The sequence below is a fragment of the Columba livia genome, chromosome 4 (assembly GCF_036013475.1).
Source record: "Columba livia isolate bColLiv1 breed racing homer chromosome 4, bColLiv1.pat.W.v2, whole genome shotgun sequence".
Lineage (NCBI taxonomy): Eukaryota > Metazoa > Chordata > Aves > Columbiformes > Columbidae > Columba > Columba livia.
In genome coordinates this window covers 1,780,703-1,798,268 of record NC_088605.1, presented here as the reverse complement: position 1 = coordinate 1,798,268, position 17,566 = coordinate 1,780,703, and the positions used below count along the sequence as shown (strand labels likewise).

The window sequence follows — 17,566 nt, the reverse complement described above, 5'->3', positions numbered from 1 at the left end:
ATTTTTAGCAGCAGCAGGTTCATCCAGGCTTCACAGACCACATTAAACACCACCAGGCACCAAACCCCAGGAAAACAATCCCCTTGGCAGTGTAGCGAGCAGCAGAGGGGGTTTTACTAATAATGAGCTTCACAGACATAGAGGGAAGATGAAACCAGGCTGCAGACCGGCTGGAGAGAAGGTTTTGTTGAGCTCAACAGGATTATGTTAACACAGAATTAATGACATAGCTCAGAGATGGAAGGACAGGACTCCAGGAGGGCACGTTCGTGACTCGTTGGATGAAGATGCTACTCAACACAGGCTCCCTCCTCAAAACTTCTTCACTTTTAAAGATACAGCAGAAGACCCAGACCAGAAGCTTTTAATGATTGTAGATCCAGATGGACAAAATGTGAAAGATTAGAGACAGAGGAGCGCAGGAAGGCGGCTGTCACCGAGCACACAGGGACCCTGGGTGCCCCAGGGGATGCCACTGCACTTCAAAGCAGCTCTGCAGCATCAACACAGCTGCACATCCGCTGCTTTCTAGAAGACAAGTCTCTAAGCGCCTGTGCCTTCTGGAATGGATTGAAAAACTGAGGATAAACCCCCACAAATAATTAAAAGAACAGCCCAGGAGGGGTGAAGCCCCAGCTCCAGGCTGGGACCCAGAACCTGCAAGCAGGAGCGTGGCATGAACTGATGGCTGGGGCTCCGATGTGCTCTAACCCAGGTTTACAGGAGGTGGTGGCCCCCACCAGGCAGCCAGGTTGCCACATCTCCTGCAAGGCCAGCTCCCTCTCCTGGCCACTTAGTGCATTTTGTGCAAAACACACAGGAACAGCCTTTGCTCCACATCTTAAAGCACAAAACTCCAAGAGATGATCCCAGAACTGCAGGAGAGTCTGGACAAGCCACTGGGGAGATGGGGGATGGACAGTCCAGGTTTTGGGGTGACAGTCACCACCTCCAGACCTGGGAATGGCTCTTTTGCCCTTTGGTGACTTGCTCAGGTGCTGAGCACACAGCTCCCAAGAGGCAAAGGGGACAGACAAAGGGACACTCAGTTCTAACCCTAATCCTTTGAGACCTTCTGGGGTGGCTTTCTGACCGGGCCCCATGTGCCTCGGTGCCTCCTTGGCTCCCAAACTCCTGCCCAGGAGAGAGTTTTAAGAATTCTGTGCCCATTCCCTTGGAAAAGCCACCTCTGCTGTGGGGACAGGCTGAGAGAGTTGGGGTGTTCAGCCAGAGAAGCGAAGCTCCAGGGAGACCTTATTGTGGCCTTTCCAGACTTAAAAGGGTTGATAAGAAAGATGGGGACAGACTTTTGAGGAGGGCCTGTTGCGACAGGACAAGGGGTGATGGTTTTAAACTAAAGGAGGGAGATTCAGGCTGGACATGAGGAAGGAATTGTTGGCCCTGAGGGTGGTGAGAGCCTGGCCCAGGTTGGGCAGAGAGGTGGTGGATGAACCATCCCTGGAGACATCCCAGGCCAGGCTGGACGGGGCTCTGAGCAACCTGAGCTGGTGAAGATGTCCCTGCTCATGGCAGGGGGGGCACTGGGCGAGATCTGAAGGTCCCTTCAACCCCAACTGTTCTGTGATTCTATGATCCCCGGCAGCTGAGGAATCCTCATTCCTGCTGGCAGGTGACCAACAGAGCCCAGTGAAGCAGTAAATTCTCCCCACCAGGGCACTAGGATTATTTATAAGGCACCCAAAGGTCTCCTCTTGAAAGCCGCACAGCACCCAGGATTCAAACGTGGTTACCAAACACGCTGGAGGGAGCAGAAGGCACCCAAGACACAGCTCGAGGGACAGAAGCAGAAAGCAATGCATGAAGGGTGGAGGCGAGAGTAACTCAGATGTCGTAGAAATCCACGTGGGTGCCGGAGCAGAAGGTGTCTTCTTCCAGGAGATTCACCAGCTTCTGGGCTGACACGGTGCAGTCTATCAGCTTCCCGTTCTCCTGCAGGCATTGGAAATACTGACGCATCTCAGGGTCCGCGGTCTTAGTCCGGGCCAAGAGCTGCATGTCCGTGTCCAGAGGACCTGGAGAAAGAGTGATTAAAAAAAATCACGTAACGAGAAAGCAAAATCCAGGGCTCATTCTCCCTCTGCGCCTGGCTAAGCTGCAAGAATCTTTTATCCACCAAGCCAGGAAAACAACTGATGGCAATCAATGAGCTCCCCTCCTTACCTGGGGCGTAGTTGAGCACACGGACATCAGGCTCCTCGAGTGCCAGCACCTGGAACATCATGTCCCGGGCGGCCTTGCCACTGCAGTACAGAGCCCAGTTCTTGAAGGGCTTCATGGCGCAGAGCGAGGAGACGTTCACCACCGTCCTGCTGGAGCCGGGCCGCTCGCCAAAGGCTCGCAGCGCGACCGAGGTCAGGCAAAGCGCCGAGGTGACGTTGAAAGCAAAGTAGCTGTTGATCTCACCTGGGTCGGTGAGATCGAGGAAGGATTTGGAGATGTCTCCCAGGGAGCCTAGGGAGGAAAGACCAATGGGTTTGGAGGAGGTAAAGATGGGTTCAACAATGCAGGAGATCCCTTTTCATAGAATGGTTTGGGTTGAAGGGACCTTCAGAGCTCATCCATTCCCACTCCTGCCATGAGCAGGGACATCTTCACCAGCTCAGGTTGCTCAGAGCCCCGTCCAGCCTGGCCTGGGATGTCTCCAGGGATGGTTCATCCACCAACCTGGGCCAGGCTCTCACCACCCTCCGTATCAAAAATTCCTTCCTCGTGTGTAACCTGTTACATTTTGCTCCTACATTTCCATGTGCAGCACTCTATTACAGAGAAAGGTGGGCAGGTCTGCTGGCCCGGCCTCTCGCAGGGTCTCACAGCAGCGCGGGAAGCTCAGCACAGCCCGCTCCGCTCATCACTTTTGGGACACCCACTGATTCACCAGCCAGGCCACAGGACAGGGACCAGCCCTGCCAAAACAAACAGCTCCCACCATCAAAGTACAGTGACCCTGTGGGCCACCACACACCCTCCTGCATGTCCCTTTTTGGGAACCAAGTCAGTAAAAGAGCAGAGGGTGCCACTGCTGTAACACCTATTAGTTGGTGGAACATCTGATCTTACTTAAGGTGGGAAAAAAAAGCTGATGTACCACAAATTCAGGCTAGAAGTTTTTCCGAAGGCTCATACTCAGGGAGCAGAGCTGCAAGAGGGAAAACAGCCCTGCACCTTGATGAACCAGTAAAACCTTGCGAGAAACAACACCCTGCAGTCCCAGCAGTAACCATCTCCATTCTGTGCCTCAATTTAATTAATTTAATGAAATAATAAGAACCAGACCTGGGTGAAATCCCTACTGCTTCTCTGGTTATTTACACAGTTTGGTTGTTTACCGGCACCCAAAGCACTGATCAGACCTCAGCTCAGCCCGCGTGGAGCAAAGGAACAGGCTGAGAGAGTTGGGGTGCTCAGCTGGAGAAGAGAAGCTTCAGGGACACCTTATTGTGGCCTTTCTGGACCCAAAAGGGGCTGTTAAGAAAGAAGGGACAGACTTTTCAGCAGGGCCTGTTGCGATAGGACAAGGGGTGATGGTTTTAAACTAAAGGAGGGAGATTCAGGCTGGACATGAGGAAGACATTGTTGTCCCTGAGGGTGGTGAGACCCTGGCCCAGGTTGGGCAGAGAGGTGGTGGATGAACCATCCCTGGAGACATCCCAGGCCAGGCTGGACGGGGCTCTGAGCAACCTGAGCTGGTGAAGATGTCCCTGCTCATGGCAGGGGGGAACTGCGGGAGCTCTTAAGGTCCCTTCAACCCAAACTGTTCGGTGATTCTATATTGCCCGGGGAGGCGGAGGGAGCCCGGGGGGGTTCGCAGTTACCGGCGTTGTTGACGAGGAGCAGGCGGCCGGGTGGAGCAGCGGGCAGCACCTCCCGGAGAGCAGCAACCGCCCGGCCCAGCCCCTGCTCGCAGCCCAGGTCGGCGACCACGCACTCCACCCGCAGCCCGGAGACGCTGCCCCGCAGCTCGGCCGCCAGCTCGGCCAGCGGAGCCGCCGAGCGCGCCAGCAGCAGCAGCACCGAGCCCTCGCCCAGCCGCGGAGCCAGCAGCCGCGCCAGGCTGCGCCCGAAGCCCCGGGAGGCGCCGGTCAGCACGCAAGTACCCGCGGCCCAGCGCCCGGACCCCGGTACCGGCCCCGCTCCCGCCTCCATCCCGGCCCGAGCGGAGTGGGCGTGGGAACACACCCCATCACATGACCCGCCCCATTCATCCCCCCCACCGCTTTGTGAATGGCCCCTCCGAACGCGCCGGCACCGCTACCAGTTCCGATTGGTCTACGCGAGATGGATGGGCGTGGCCATCGCGGCACCACCCAATCCGAGAGCTCCGCGGAGGTGGCTCCGCCCCCGGGACCGGCGCGGCTGCAGCGCGGCTGCGCTTGGGCTTTTCCGCGGTTCTTTTTCCTGCCGTACATATTTTTTTTCCAAAGCATTTTCGATTAATACGTTTATTTTCCCCCAATGCGTTTTTCTCCAATGCATTTTTTTTCCAATGCATGTTTTTTCTATACTTTTTTTTTCAATTCATTTTCCTTTAATGCAGTTTTTCAATAGATTTTTCTCCAACACATTTTTTTCAATATATTTTCCTCCAACACTTTTTTTTTCAACAGATTTTCCTCCGACACATTTTTTCAATGCATTTTTCGCCAATACGTTTTCAATACATTTTTCAGTATATTTTTCAATACTTTTTTCAATATATTTCAATATAATTAATTATAATTTAATATGTTTTCCTATCCATTTTTTCCAGGGTGTAAATGCACCTTGTACCTCCCCAGCCTCAGCACTTTCCTGCCTGCAACTGCTGCAATTCTCCTCTTGGACACCTGTTTTTTCGCCCTCCTCTTTACACACCTTTATTCTTGGCCATCACTATTTTTGGCACTTACCTCTGGTTGTTTATTAGGTAGCAAAAGCACCATCTGATCCCCAAGAGCCCTAAAACCCCTTTTTAAAATATAAATACATTTCTGCACGAACACGCAGCCGACTTTCAAAGAGGATTTTTTGCGAGGTTTGCATGGAATAACTGGGAGATGGGTTTGGTTTCCCAGCTGTTCCATCTGGGCACAGATGGCCCCGCGGTGCCTGAGCAGGTCACGAAGTTTCACTCTATTAAACCCCCAAAGACTGAGCTGAAGCCCTCCAGCCTTTTAACGAAGCATTAAAAATTCATGCTATGGCAAAAACCCAAGAGCGCTATTTGTTTTGCTAAAGCAAATCTTACACATTCGGTGAAATTAAGATCATCAGAAAACAAAAAAAAGAGATGGCAAATGTGTATCTTTTTTCACAAGTAGCTTCTTGATGGCAGAACTTGCTTTTCCAATTGCCAGTTACCCCCCTTCCCATTTTGGCAGCTCCCATCTCCTGCATCCATCGATGCCTTGATTTCCAGCCTGATGTTGCTCCCAGTACCGGTGCTCAAAGCAGAACTGGAAATCACAGAATCACAGAATCGACTGGGTTGGAAAAGACCTCAGAGATCATCCAGTCCAACCCTTGGTCCAACTCTAGTCCGTTTACTAGATCATGGCACTAAGTGCCATGTCCAGTCTCAGTTTAAAAACCTCTAGGGACGGCGAGTCCAGCACCTCCCTGGGCAGCCATTCCAATGCCTGACCACTCTCTCTGTAAATAATTTCTTTCTAATCTCCAGCCTAAATTTCCCCTGGTAGAGTTTAAGCCCATGGCCCCTTGTCCTATTGCTGACTGCCTGGGAGAAGAGACCAGAAGGGCTAGAACTGCCCTTCAGGTAGTTCTAGAGAGTGCTGAGCTCAGCTCTAAGCCTCCTCTTCTCCAGACTAAACAAGCCCAGCTCCCTCAGCCTCTCCTCATAGGTCTTATGTTCAAGTCCCTTCACCAGTCGTGTTGCTCTTCTCTGGACCCGCTCCAGTACTTCAATCTCTTTCCTGAGCTGAGGGGCCCAGAACTGAACACAACACTCCAGGTGTGGCCTCCCCAGTGCAGAGCACAGGGGAAGGATCACTGCCCTTGTCCTGCTGACCACGCTGGTTTGGATACAGGACAGGACACCATTGGCCCTCTTGGCCACCTGGGCACACTGTTGGCTCATGTTGAGCTTCTGTCCATTAGCACCCCCAGGTCCCTTTCTGCCTGACTGCTCTCCAGCCACTCTGTGCCCAGCCTGGAGCGCTGCAGGGGGTTGTTGTGGCCAAAGTGCAGGACCCGCCACTTGGCCTTGTTGAACTTCATCCCACTGGAATCAGCCCATTGTTCCAGTCTATCCAGATCCCTCTGCAGAGCCCTCCTGCCTTCCAGCAGGTCGACACTCTCTCCCAACTTGGTGTCATCAGCAAATTTGCTGATGAGCAGGGTTTTGCTGGACCTTCCTTCATCTCTTCCATCTGACCCCTTAGCAGGATATAGGTGGAGCGAGGGTCTGGGAAGCAGTTTTTTTAAGCTGCTAGAAGTTGCTTGTGCTAATATTCATTAAAAATTACAAAATCAAAGTGAGGGACTGGTGACCAAGTCAGCCCAGTGCTGGAACTGGAGGGCAGAGCTGCAGAGAAGTTATAAATCCGTAAGAAATCTCCTCGTGTCTCATTCTTTTTTGCTCCTCCATAAGCAAACAGCCTTGTGCCGAGGGCGCGCCTTGCGCTGTGCAAATTGAGGCAAATTGAGGACGTCGTGATGTATTTTTTTGGCTCTTGGCCATCGCAGGCTCAGCAAAATGATCCCCTGTGCGGCTCTCGCACAGCTGACCTGCGCAACCGTAGAACTCCTGATGTGCTCGAGAAAAAGAAGAAAAACTCATTACTTTTTCTTGTTATCTGTGACTTCTCTGCTTCGCTTCTTTAGTGGCTGCACCCACATATTTTCCTTACTTTGCAGCTATTTTTATATATATATATATATATATATATATAAACAAAGTGAATGTGCTTTCATACTATAAAGACTGGTTGAGAAAATAGCTAGAAGGGATTTTCATAACCCCCAAGAGCTATAAAATATCCCCCTCAGACAGGTTGTTTTTTCACTCCCTGGGTTGCTTTTTCAGTCATTGTGAGGACTTCTTGAGTGTCACTTTATGCTGCAAAGAAGCATCTCCTGGTCTCAGGTGGGCGGCTTGTGGGGTGACGTGTTGTGTGCTGGAAACAAGGGAAGAAAACAAGAAGAAGAAGGAAACAAGAAGATTGTGGCCTATCGGCAAAATCTGATTTATGACCCAATTTTGCTAAGGTTGCACCCAAGACGTGTTTGCTTGATGGACACAGTGCATGGTGGAGACCCTTTGTAAACAGCTGGGTGACGGTCAGCATGATATTAAGGTTCTGCTTGTGTAGTCAAAGAGGTTAAATTTAATTCCCTGGTGTTTCTGTGTTCTTACAGCAGATGCTCTCTGGTTCCTGTGACAGCAGTTTGCGTCTCCCACTGGATTTTAACTTGATACAATTGTGCCGATACCGACCATTTCGCTTTTATTGGAGAATATGAAATCCTAAGCATCGCTCACTGATTTCAGAGTCTGCTGAAGTCTCATGTTTTATGTGCTCAAGGAAGCTACCAATAATACTAGGAACAATTTCTTCCCCAAAGGGCTGTGGGGCACTGGAACAGGCTGCCCAGGGCAGTGGTGGAGTCGCCATCCCTGGAGCATTGAACAGATGGAGATGAGGTTCTCAGGGACACAGGCAGTGCCAGGGGTGGGGGAATGGTTGGACTCCATGATCTTGAGGGTCTTTCCCAACCAAAATGATTCTAAATCCAGAGTACCCAAGGGAGGGGTTATTTTTGGGCTGTATTCCCACTGCTGTCACCCTGCCAGGGCTCACGGGTGTTGGCGAGGAAACGCTCAATTCCCTCTGCCAAGGACAGTTAACAATGGGTTTCAGGAAAAGCCCTAATTCTGCCCGGCATTACCACCCAAGAAGGGCAGGGCTGGAAGTCACACAAGGTGGCCCTGGCTGGAGTCACCATTGTCCTGAGCGCCCAGGGGCTGCTGGAAGGGGCGACTGTGGTTTTGCTCCTGAGCTCTGCTTGTTGCTTTTAGGAGCCCAAAGGCCACCCCAGCTGTGGATCTCAGCACGTTCTGCAGCTCTTTGTGGCACCTCCTAAGGACAAGACGCCTCGGATGCCGGCAGATGTCTTGCTCCAAGGAGAAGCTCTGAACATCTGGTGGGGATCGACCTCTTTGGCCTTGAGATCCTCTCTTGTTGAAGATATCCCATGGACATATTTCGACTTGCCGAAAGATCTTCACCCCAGGATTGCCACCAGAAATCCCCATCCCTGTATTGAATTAAACCAGAAACTCAGATTTGAAAAATCCTCCACAAAGGTTGGAAGCCGGAATTCTGGGGCTGAAGTCCATCTCGCCACTGTTTCAGTCTGTGAGCTGTGATTTTCCTGTATCCAGAAAAAAAAAGTATCATGAAATGCATGACAGGACAAAATTAATTATTAGAAACATCAAGATACAACGTAAGCAGGAATTTGGGGGACAGTGTGAAAATATGAGAGTCTTGAAATGTGAAGCAGAACAGGATTCAAAGCACAGAGCCCAGCTCCTGGAAAACAGGGATTTATCCTCTGTTGTGGAAGAATAGATTATGTTGTGTTTTCTGAGATGTGCAGATGAATGTACCCAGGGGCAATAAACCCCGCAGAGCTGGGTCTAGGTGAGGGCACCTCCTCAAGACCAGCACAACCAGGGTGTAATTATGGTCCCAAGCATCCGGTGAGCTGCTGTGGGTGGCATCCAAACGTGTGGGATGGTGGCAATGAGTGCAGAGGGAGCTGTGGCCCTTCTCAAACGTACCAGCTGCTCACAGGGCTTCTCCCACCCTCCCTACAACCAGGAGCAGCCACCCCAGCTCCCCGCGGCTCCTCGTCTCTCCATCCTGGCTGCAGCTCTTTCCCCTTCGCCTTGTGAAAGGGCAGCCAAGCCCTCAGCTTTCATCCCTGAAATGGCAAAACTGCATTTATGGGCTGAGCTCTCCCCCTGGAAAGGGCAAAATTCCATTTATGGGCTGAGCTCTCCCCCATGGGAAGGGCAAAATTGCATTTACAGGCACTTTCAGTTGGCACCACGTGGCCAAAACACAGAAGGCGACTGAGGGAAGGGGGATGAACGAAATGCAGGCACCTCTCCAGGCTGCAGAGATTTATGTATTGATTCCCCTGGGGTTGAAGCGGAGGGTGCTAAAGGTCGGCTTTGGAGAAGGAAACCGGGCTGCTGCACACCCAGAGCAAACAGGGCTGGCAGGCGTGTGTGCTGAGTCAGCACCCGCGGTGCTCCTGCTGCTTTAGCAATATCGTGTCTCTTTCCTTGTCCTGCTTTGAGTGATTCAGTAGAAGAAACTGAATGATAAGGACACCCAGCCTGGCTGAGAGCGGGGTTATGGCCAAAGGGGTTTGAGGACAGCAGAAGGGAGAGGTGAGAGCAGACAGAGGTTGGGGGTGCAGGAGGAGAGTGTGGGGGCAACTATGGGGGTTCCGGGACCCAGAGAAAGGGACCTGCCCGCAGAGGTTCCTTCTTCTTCAGGAGAAACATGAGGAGGGAACTGTTAGCCCTGAGGGTGGTGAGAGCCTGGCCCAGGTTGGGCAGAGAGGTGGTGGATGAACCATCCCTGGAGACATCCCAGGCCAGGCTGGACGGGGCTCTGAGCAACCTGAGCTGGTGAAGATGTCCCTGCTCATGGCAGGGGGGGCACTGGGGAGCTGGGAAGGTCCCTCCAACCCAAACTGTTCTGTGATTCTATGATTGAGATCATTGGAGTGTCCAACAATGTGGCAGATGAATTCTCAGGTCGCTGGAGGAAGCTGGTCTTGCAGCTTAACAGCATCAGACCTCGCTTGTTCGTTTCTTTCTGCTTTTAATTCCTGGATTTCTTTTCTAACCCACTCTTTCCACTGTGAAACATTTTTTTCCAAATGACACCAAATAGAAAAGCAGCTCGGCACGGTGCCCACCTGCCGTCGTTTGAATGTACATGCTGTGAGAAGAGGGTGGAGGCAACTGGAAGAGAAGGAGAAGCATAAGTTGGGGAATGACCTATTAGAGAGCAGCGTAGGGGAAAGGGACCTGGGGGTCCTGGGGACAGCAGGGTGACCATGAGCCAGCACTGGGCCCTTGTGGCCAGGAAGCCAATGGTACCTGGGGTGGGTTAGAAGGGGGTGGTCAGTAGGTCAGAGAGGTTCTCCTGCCCCTCTGCTCTGCCCTGGGGAGACCACACCTGGAATCTTGTGTCCAGCTGTGGCCCCTCAGTTCCAGCAGGACAGGGAACTGCTGGAGAGAGTCCAGCGCAGCCACCAAGATGCTGAAGGGAGTGGAGCATCTCCCGTGTGAGGAAAGGCTGAGGGAGCTGGGGCTCTGGAGCTGGACAAGAGGAGACTGAGGGGTGACCTTATTAATAGTTATCACTATGGAAAGGGGGAGTGTCAGGAGGATGGAGCCAGGCTCTTCTGGTGACAACCAATGACAGGACAAGGGGTAATGGGTTCAAACTGGAACACGGGAGGTTCCACTCAAATATGAGAAGAAACTTGTTGGGGATGAGGGTGGCAGAGCCTGGCCCAGGCTGCCCAGGGAGGTTGTGGAGTCTCCTTCTGTGCAGACATTCCAACCCGCCTGGACACCTTCCTGTGTAACCTCATCTGGGTGTTCCTGCTCCATGGGGGGATTGCACTGGATGAACTTTCCAGGTCCCTTCAGCCCCTGACACTCTGGGATTCTGTGACTCTGTGAGCCAAGAGTAAGAGCGGGGAGCAGATGAGGAAGCAGCGACGCCAGGAGATGTAACATCACAAAATGGAAAACCCCAAATAAACCACAATAAGAAGGAAAGAAATTCTGACGGTGGCATCACTCTAGTGAAATGGCAGGATGAGTCCTGAACTTGGGAAGACCTCAGGTGCCGCAGTAATTTGGAGACAGTGGTGATGACTTTTCATTTCAGCAGACATGGAGCGAGTGAGCAGTTGCAGAGGGAGACAGGGTGTTGAACCGGCAGCGCCGGGTAACCCGCACACAAGCTGTGTAAAGGCTGATCAAGGTTTCTCACCAGTTACATTGACTTTTTAGGAAGTTTTGGAACAGTAGCAAAGTGCTAGAGGGCTGGAAAACACTAGTGAGAGGTCAGTAATTAAAAGGGAGAGTTTTTAAAGCTCCATCAGGCTGTTGTGAGTCCCATAAAAATAATTATATGGAGTTTTATTAGTAGGAAATTAAGGGAACATAAAAGAGTTAATGTCAGACATCACTGTTTTAAGGGAAATAGAATCTGTCAGGCAAACTTGATAGCATTTTTCAATGAGATTATGAGTTGGTCACAGACGTTTTTGACGCATTTGTTTTGGCACAGTGTGATGATTTGATTAATAAATGGGAACAATAGAAATCGAGCGTGCTTGTGTCAGTGACGGGCGAGAATAAATAAACTTCTTGTGGACGAGCTTTCAACTGGTACAAAGTTTGTGTGGCAGCAAATAATAAGGGCAAGTCCCAGACTGCTCGGTCAGCCAGACACAAGCAATGAATATTCATGTGAAGGTGCCCAAATGCCATGTGTCCAGGGACAAAGGATGGAGATTTTCTTACAGAATGGAAAATTTTATCCCAGACAGCGGTGACCTGAAAAGAATTGAAGGTGATGGTGGGTAATCAGTGAGACGTCAGCTTCAGTGTCACCCTCTGGCCAACGGGACTGGCCGATGGTACCTGCGGTGGTACCAACACAGCGTTGAGGAGGAGCAGGTGGATTATATGACATCTTATTTGTGCTCGGTACTAAAGCCACTGTTCCGTCCACTTCTCACACCCACACACTGAGGGAAATCTTGAAATATTGGGATTTTCACAAAAAAAAACCCCAAACCAAAAGAGAGTGAAGGACTCCAAGAATTCAGTCTGTTCAGCTGCTCAAACAAGAGGTTGGTTGATCCCAGACCTCAGGACCATACGTGGACACCAAGACCTCAGTCACAGCAGACTTCTGGCTCTACCAGGCAAGGGTACCAAGTGATCCGTGGTTGAAACTTGAAGATGGAGGCCAGGTGGGGTTTTTTATGGCCTCAAAACCAGCACTAAGTTTTCCTCTTAAAAATATGCTCAGATTTCAGCACAGCGTTGGTTGACACATGGAAAATGCAGTTGGTGCTCCTTAGAAGGTCCTCCTATGGGATAACAACATCACTCTCCCTCCCTATTTGATGTGAACATTTACGAACCTATGGAAACGTTTTTGGTGCTTTTCTCCCCAAGAGAAAACCACAATGTTTTGGTGGACACTTTAAAAAAAGTATTTATTTTTATTCCATTCAAAACCAAACATTTCTTTTTTGACACACTGTTGTACAGATGCCTCAGAGCATCTTCCCACCTGGCTCTGTGGAGGTTGAAGCTCTGTGGTCATGCACTGGTTTCCTCTTCTTGCTGAAGTGTTGCATTGGTGGAAACAGCAGTTCTCATTCTTCTTACCGGTGCAGGAGAGGGAGACTAAAGTCAAGACTAAAGTCAACATCAGAATTCGGTCACTAATTGATTTCTAAGTTCCCATCTCAGTCCCCTTGTGCTGTAATTGAGTAGACCAAGCAGTGTGTTCCTACCAGACAAAGCCAGACCCTGTTTCCGAGAGCACTATTTGTGATAACACCGTTGCCGTACCGAGCCCTCAGCACTGAACTTGGCATTGCTGTAATTTGTAGCAGTTCTCATCCTGTAATTAAATCATTACGGATTTTTGCTGTTTGCCTGCTGGTGTTTAATCCTGTTTCTAAAGCTCAGCGGAGACAACGCAATAGTTACCGCTGTCTTCAGGAATATTGGCTGAGTCCCCAAACAGCACAAGCCCCTACTAATTTCAACAAAACCAGTCATTTTCATAGCTGCTAGCAGCGGTAGATGGTGGTATCAATGGATTTTATGATGGAGCTGGGTGCGTATCGCACACCGAGCAGCACATTATGTATTTTTCCTAGCCACAGGTTGTTCATCTCAACGGTTTAAATCACAAATGATCTGCTCCTTGCTGGTGTTTTGCCGCGGGGGATCGCGCCTGTGAACCGTGGTGCTGGAAACACCGGATTTCTGCCATGGAAACCCCGCTCTCCCGCAGCACCGGCCTCTGCAGAGCATCTGATGCAGACCCAAAATTCACTGTTCTTCCTCCAAAGCAGCTCCGGGGAAAGGCAGCACCAGGCTGCTGGGCTCGGAAATCACCCTGCTAATTTCACCTGCTTTTCTTCCACCGTCAATGCGTCTTTTTGTTTCTTGGGTCCTCGGAAAGCTTCTACCCGATCTCCATGGTGACTGCCATCAGGGGACAGATTTCCCCGCTGGTGTTGACACATCCAAAGCGACATCCATCTGGTCTCACACGTTTGGCAACCAGAGGGACGATGTGCTAGAGCTGGTGAACTTCACCTGAACAAAGTTTTTGCCAGGCTCTCCTTGCCCCTCTCGTGTCGTTCCAGTGACGGCACATCGTGTTTTGGGAAGTTCTCATTTAATTAAGTGATGATACAGGGATATACAGACCAGGAGAGTTCAACCTCTTAGCGAGGAGCAGCGAGGGAAACCAGAGGTTTGCTCTTGGTCTGGGTCTGGCTCTTCATCCCTCCCATACCTCTGGAGCGTGGGATCTGTGATAACGTGTGCCTGGGAACAGGACCTTTCCAGCATCGTTTTCACAACACAAAATAATAATACTGATAACCAGCTGCTTGTAAGGAGGGAGCAGCACCGAGAGCTGCAGCATCAAGGAGACCTTGACATCTGAGGACGTTTCTGGAGACCGGCGGTGTTTATTGGAGGAAGCTTTGCCGTGTCCTTGGACAAAGACACCTCTTGGGTTATGTGGCAGTTCAGCATTTGGTGGGACATTTTAGGATCAAGCAGAAAAGCGGGGAGATTTCTTTGGGATCACAGTCAATGGCACCTTTTCAGGGTGGGGGTGACATTATTTGTGGGGCTGAGGGACAGGATGGAGCAGATGGACAGGAGGTTCATCCCTCGTGGGCAGGAAAGTGGCTCCACTCGGGGCAGAGACACGGGTTGATTCCCACTGGGACCTCCCCTCATGGTGGGTGACAACAGTGTCACTGCCACGGGGCTGTGTCCCCTCAGGTTGAGGATACAGGCTCCCTGCCGTGTGGCTGTGTCCCCTCATGGTGGATGTTACGGCCATGGGACTGTGTCCTCCTAGGGGAGAGGACACGAGGATCCTGCCATAGGGCTATGTCCATCAGGGAGGTGTCATGGTCATGGGGCTGTGTTCCCTCAGGGGGATCCTGCCATGGGGCTGTGTCCCCTCGTTGTGGGTGTCATGCCATGGTGGCTGTGTTCCCTTATGGAGGAGAACACAGTGATCCTGCCATGGGGCTGTGCCCATGAGGAAGGTGTCAAAGTCATGAGGCTGTGTCCCCCAGGGAGGTGTTGAAACCATGGGGCCATGTCCCCTCATGGAGAAGGACACAGGGATCCTGCCATGGGGCTGTGTCTGTCAGGGAGGTGTCATGGACATGGGGCTGTGTCCCTTCATGGTGGGTGTCATGGCCAATAGGGCTGTGTCCCCTCAGCAGGGAAGACACAGAGTCACTGCCATGCGTTTGTGTCCCCTTATGGTGGGTGTCACAGCCATGGGGCTGTGTCCCCTTAGGGGGGAGGACACGAGGATCCTGCCATGGGGCTGTGTCCCTCAGGGAGGTGTTGAAGCCATGGGGCTATGTCACCCCGTGGAGGAGGACATAGGGTCCCTGCCATGGGATTGTGTCCCCTCACGGTGGGTGTCCTGGCCATGGGGCTTTGTCCCCTCAGAGGGGAAGACACAAGGTCACTGCCATGGAATTGTGTCCCCTCACGGTGGGTGTCATGGCCGTGGGGCTGTGACCCTTCAGTGGGGAGGACACAAGGTCACTGCCATGGAATTGTGTCCCCTCATGGTGGGTGTCCTGGCAATGGGGCTTTGTCCCCTCAGTGGGGAAGACACAAGGTCCCTGCCATGGGATTGTGTCCCCTCACGGTGGGTGTCATGGCCACGGGGCTGCGTCCCCTCACGGTGGGTGTCATGGCCATGGGGCTGCGACCCCTCACGGTGGGTGTCATGGCCATGGGGCTGTGTCCCCTCACGGTGGGTGTCATGGCCATGGGGCTGCGACCCCTCACGGTGGGTGTCATGGCCATGGGGCTGTGTCCTCTCACGGTGGGTGTCATGGCCATGGGGCTGTGTCCCCTCACGGTGGGTGTCATGGCCATGGGGCTGCGTCCCCTCGGGGGCTCGGCAGCCGCTGCCCTGGCGGACACCCCTCCTCGGGGCAGGAGGAACAACAAGCCGCCCCCCTTCCCGCAGCCCGGGCCGCTCCAGGGGCCGCCCCCGGGGCCGCTCCCCGCCCCTCGTTGGCCGCGCCCGGGGCAGCGCCGGCGCAGCCGCGGCCGCTCCCGCTCCCCCCGCACTACATTTCCCGGCGTGCCGGGCAGGGCCGGGCCGCGCGGAGCGGGCGAGCCCGGGCGCTGGTGCTGCCCGGGGCGGGGAGAGCGGAGCCGGGCAGGGCAGGTGGGTCTGGCGCAGCCCCATGGAGCGGGGGAAGATGGCGGAGCTGGAGAGCCTGGAGACGGCGGCGGAGCATGAGCGGATCCTGCGGGAGATCGAGAGCACCGACACGGCCTGTATCGGCCCCACGCTCAGGTGCGGCCGGGGCGGGACGCGGGGCTGGGGGGCTCGGGCGGGCATCGCCTTTCCACCCGCCTTCCCAGAAACTTAGCGAAAAATGAGGACGTTTTATTTATTATTATCGCTTCATAGTCATCTTCGAGAGGTGCCCGCACCCGCCTCGCTCCTCCCTGGCTCCGGGCCGGGCTGCCCGGGCGGGACGAACCCGCGGGCTGCGCCGGGTCCGGGGGGTCCCGGGGCGGCCCCTCCTGCCCGCCCGGCGGCAGCGCCTGGCGGCACCTCCGGCCTGAGCTGCTGCCCAGGCCCCGCATCCCCACAGCCCCGAGGGTGCCCGTTGCCGCCTCCTAAATGGGAAAGGAGGGGATTTTCCCGCACCATAGCTCGGAATCCATCAAACTTATCCTTGTTATATTCCTTAATTCCTGCCCATTTCACAAACGCCACGGCTGGTTGTGAATGGGTGCAGTGACCATCCTGACGATGATATGAGTTAATGCTTCTGTTTGCTTAATGGATCTTTTGTTCTTCTGTTGAGCATCTTTTCCCAGTGGTTCTTGCAATGTCCTTCAGCCGGGAGAGCCCTTTGGACGGAGCCCCGTTCCCTGCAGCGCTGCCCCTTGGCTTTGCCTTTTCTTTCCGCTCCCGTCTGCGAGTCTGGCTCTGCAGTTTCAGCCTTTTTGGTGTTTCTTTGTGGTGCCATTAGGGCTTTGCAGTGGTGGGTTCTGCTGTGTTGTTGATCTGAGAGATGGCTGGTTAACTGAAGGCTGTGTCTCCAAAGAAATCACCTGATTTTGGTAAAAAATACCATATTATTATGCACATCTAAGTCTTGTTCTTGGTAAGCAGGCTGTACCGTCAGCATCTCTGTCCTGGTTAAGCCATATAATGGATTTGGCAAAATAAGATGTTTCATCTTTTCTTCCCCCTCTTTAAAGTAAAAAATTAATTACTTGCAGTGCTGAGCACAGGTGTGCTCGTTATCCGTGGCAAGGCTGATGGTACAGATGCATAGATGATATTTATAGCCCATTGTAACCACATTGATCAGGCCGAGAGGTGGGGAAAGACAGAGGTGTGTTACCAGAAATACTTGGCTCCAGGATCTAAATGGTTGCGTTATCGCAAACTTCAATTTGGCGCTGAGATTTGTTGCTTTTTGCGGTGGTAGGAGCGCGGTTCCTTTTACAGGGCAGCACCATCGGGACCAGCTGCTCCACATCAGCTGCTGAGCTGGAAATCACGCTGCCAGGTGGGAGTATTTGGGTATAAACACACCTGGAACATCCCATCCCACCCCCTCTTCATTTCAATAAGTTTTACGAAGTCGTGGTTATAAGTGACTCAGGTGGCTGTCTTTAAAAATAAATTGGTTTCAGCTGTTTGACTTGTGGGGGAACAAAATTAAACTGGGAAAACTCTTCATTTGTAGAGCAATAGGGCTGTGGGTTTTTCTTGCTGTAGGGTTGTCCGTTTGTTTAGCTGTTTTGACTTTATGGAATTTTCTTTCCGTAGTTCTCCCATGAAAGCTCTAAAGGTAAAGTGGATGGTAGGAGATGCTGAGAATTAGATATATTAACAAAACTGAAAAAACTGGTTTGAATGTCTGGGAGCTGCCGCAATGAAGAGTGTGGGTGTGTTTTTTCTTTCAGTTTTGTAGAACTAAATGCAGTTGGTCTTGTTTCTTGGTATTAAGGTTAGACGAGGAGTTGGGCTTAATGTCTGTCTTTGCATATCCACAAGAGAAACGCTAATGAGTGTCTGGGGCAGAGGAAGGTTTGTGCTTGGCTAGAATTAACTGCTGCTTGATCAGGAGTGTTATTAATGATGTACGTGTAAGCAATACCCGCTCCGAGGATTTTTCGAGTTGAAAGCAGACCAGCTCGGGGTAAACATGATGTGCTGCAGAGTCCGGA

General features: G+C 52.2%; 2 protein-coding genes across 9 annotated transcripts in view; one reads left to right on the top strand and one right to left on the bottom strand.

Moving 5' to 3' along the window:
• Positions 1-348: 348 nt before the first annotated feature.
• On the bottom strand, positions 349-4,213 carry SPR (sepiapterin reductase). The gene is made up of 3 exons (XM_065060175.1): positions 3,834-4,213; positions 2,182-2,472; positions 349-2,033 (listed from the first exon to the last, which is right to left on the bottom strand). Exons 1-3 carry the CDS (start codon positions 4,162-4,164, stop codon positions 1,843-1,845), a joined length of 813 nt encoding a protein of 270 aa, XP_064916247.1. The 5' UTR covers positions 4,165-4,213; the 3' UTR covers positions 349-1,842.
• An 11,204-nt stretch (positions 4,214-15,417) lies between these two features.
• The window catches only part of EXOC6B (exocyst complex component 6B), a 315,683-nt gene continuing 313,534 nt past the window's right edge, over positions 15,418-17,566 (top strand). For 2 of the 8 annotated variants that reach the window (XM_065060174.1, XM_065060171.1), the window contains exon 1: positions 15,457-15,668. In XM_065060174.1, coding sequence (XP_064916246.1) covers positions 15,556-15,668 — 113 coding nt within the window. In that variant the 5' untranslated portion in view covers positions 15,457-15,555. Of the gene's footprint in view, positions 15,669-17,566 lie in introns of all 8 variants that reach the window. The other 6 variants (XR_010472016.1, XM_065060168.1, XM_065060170.1 and 3 more) reach the window with 6 other exon arrangements.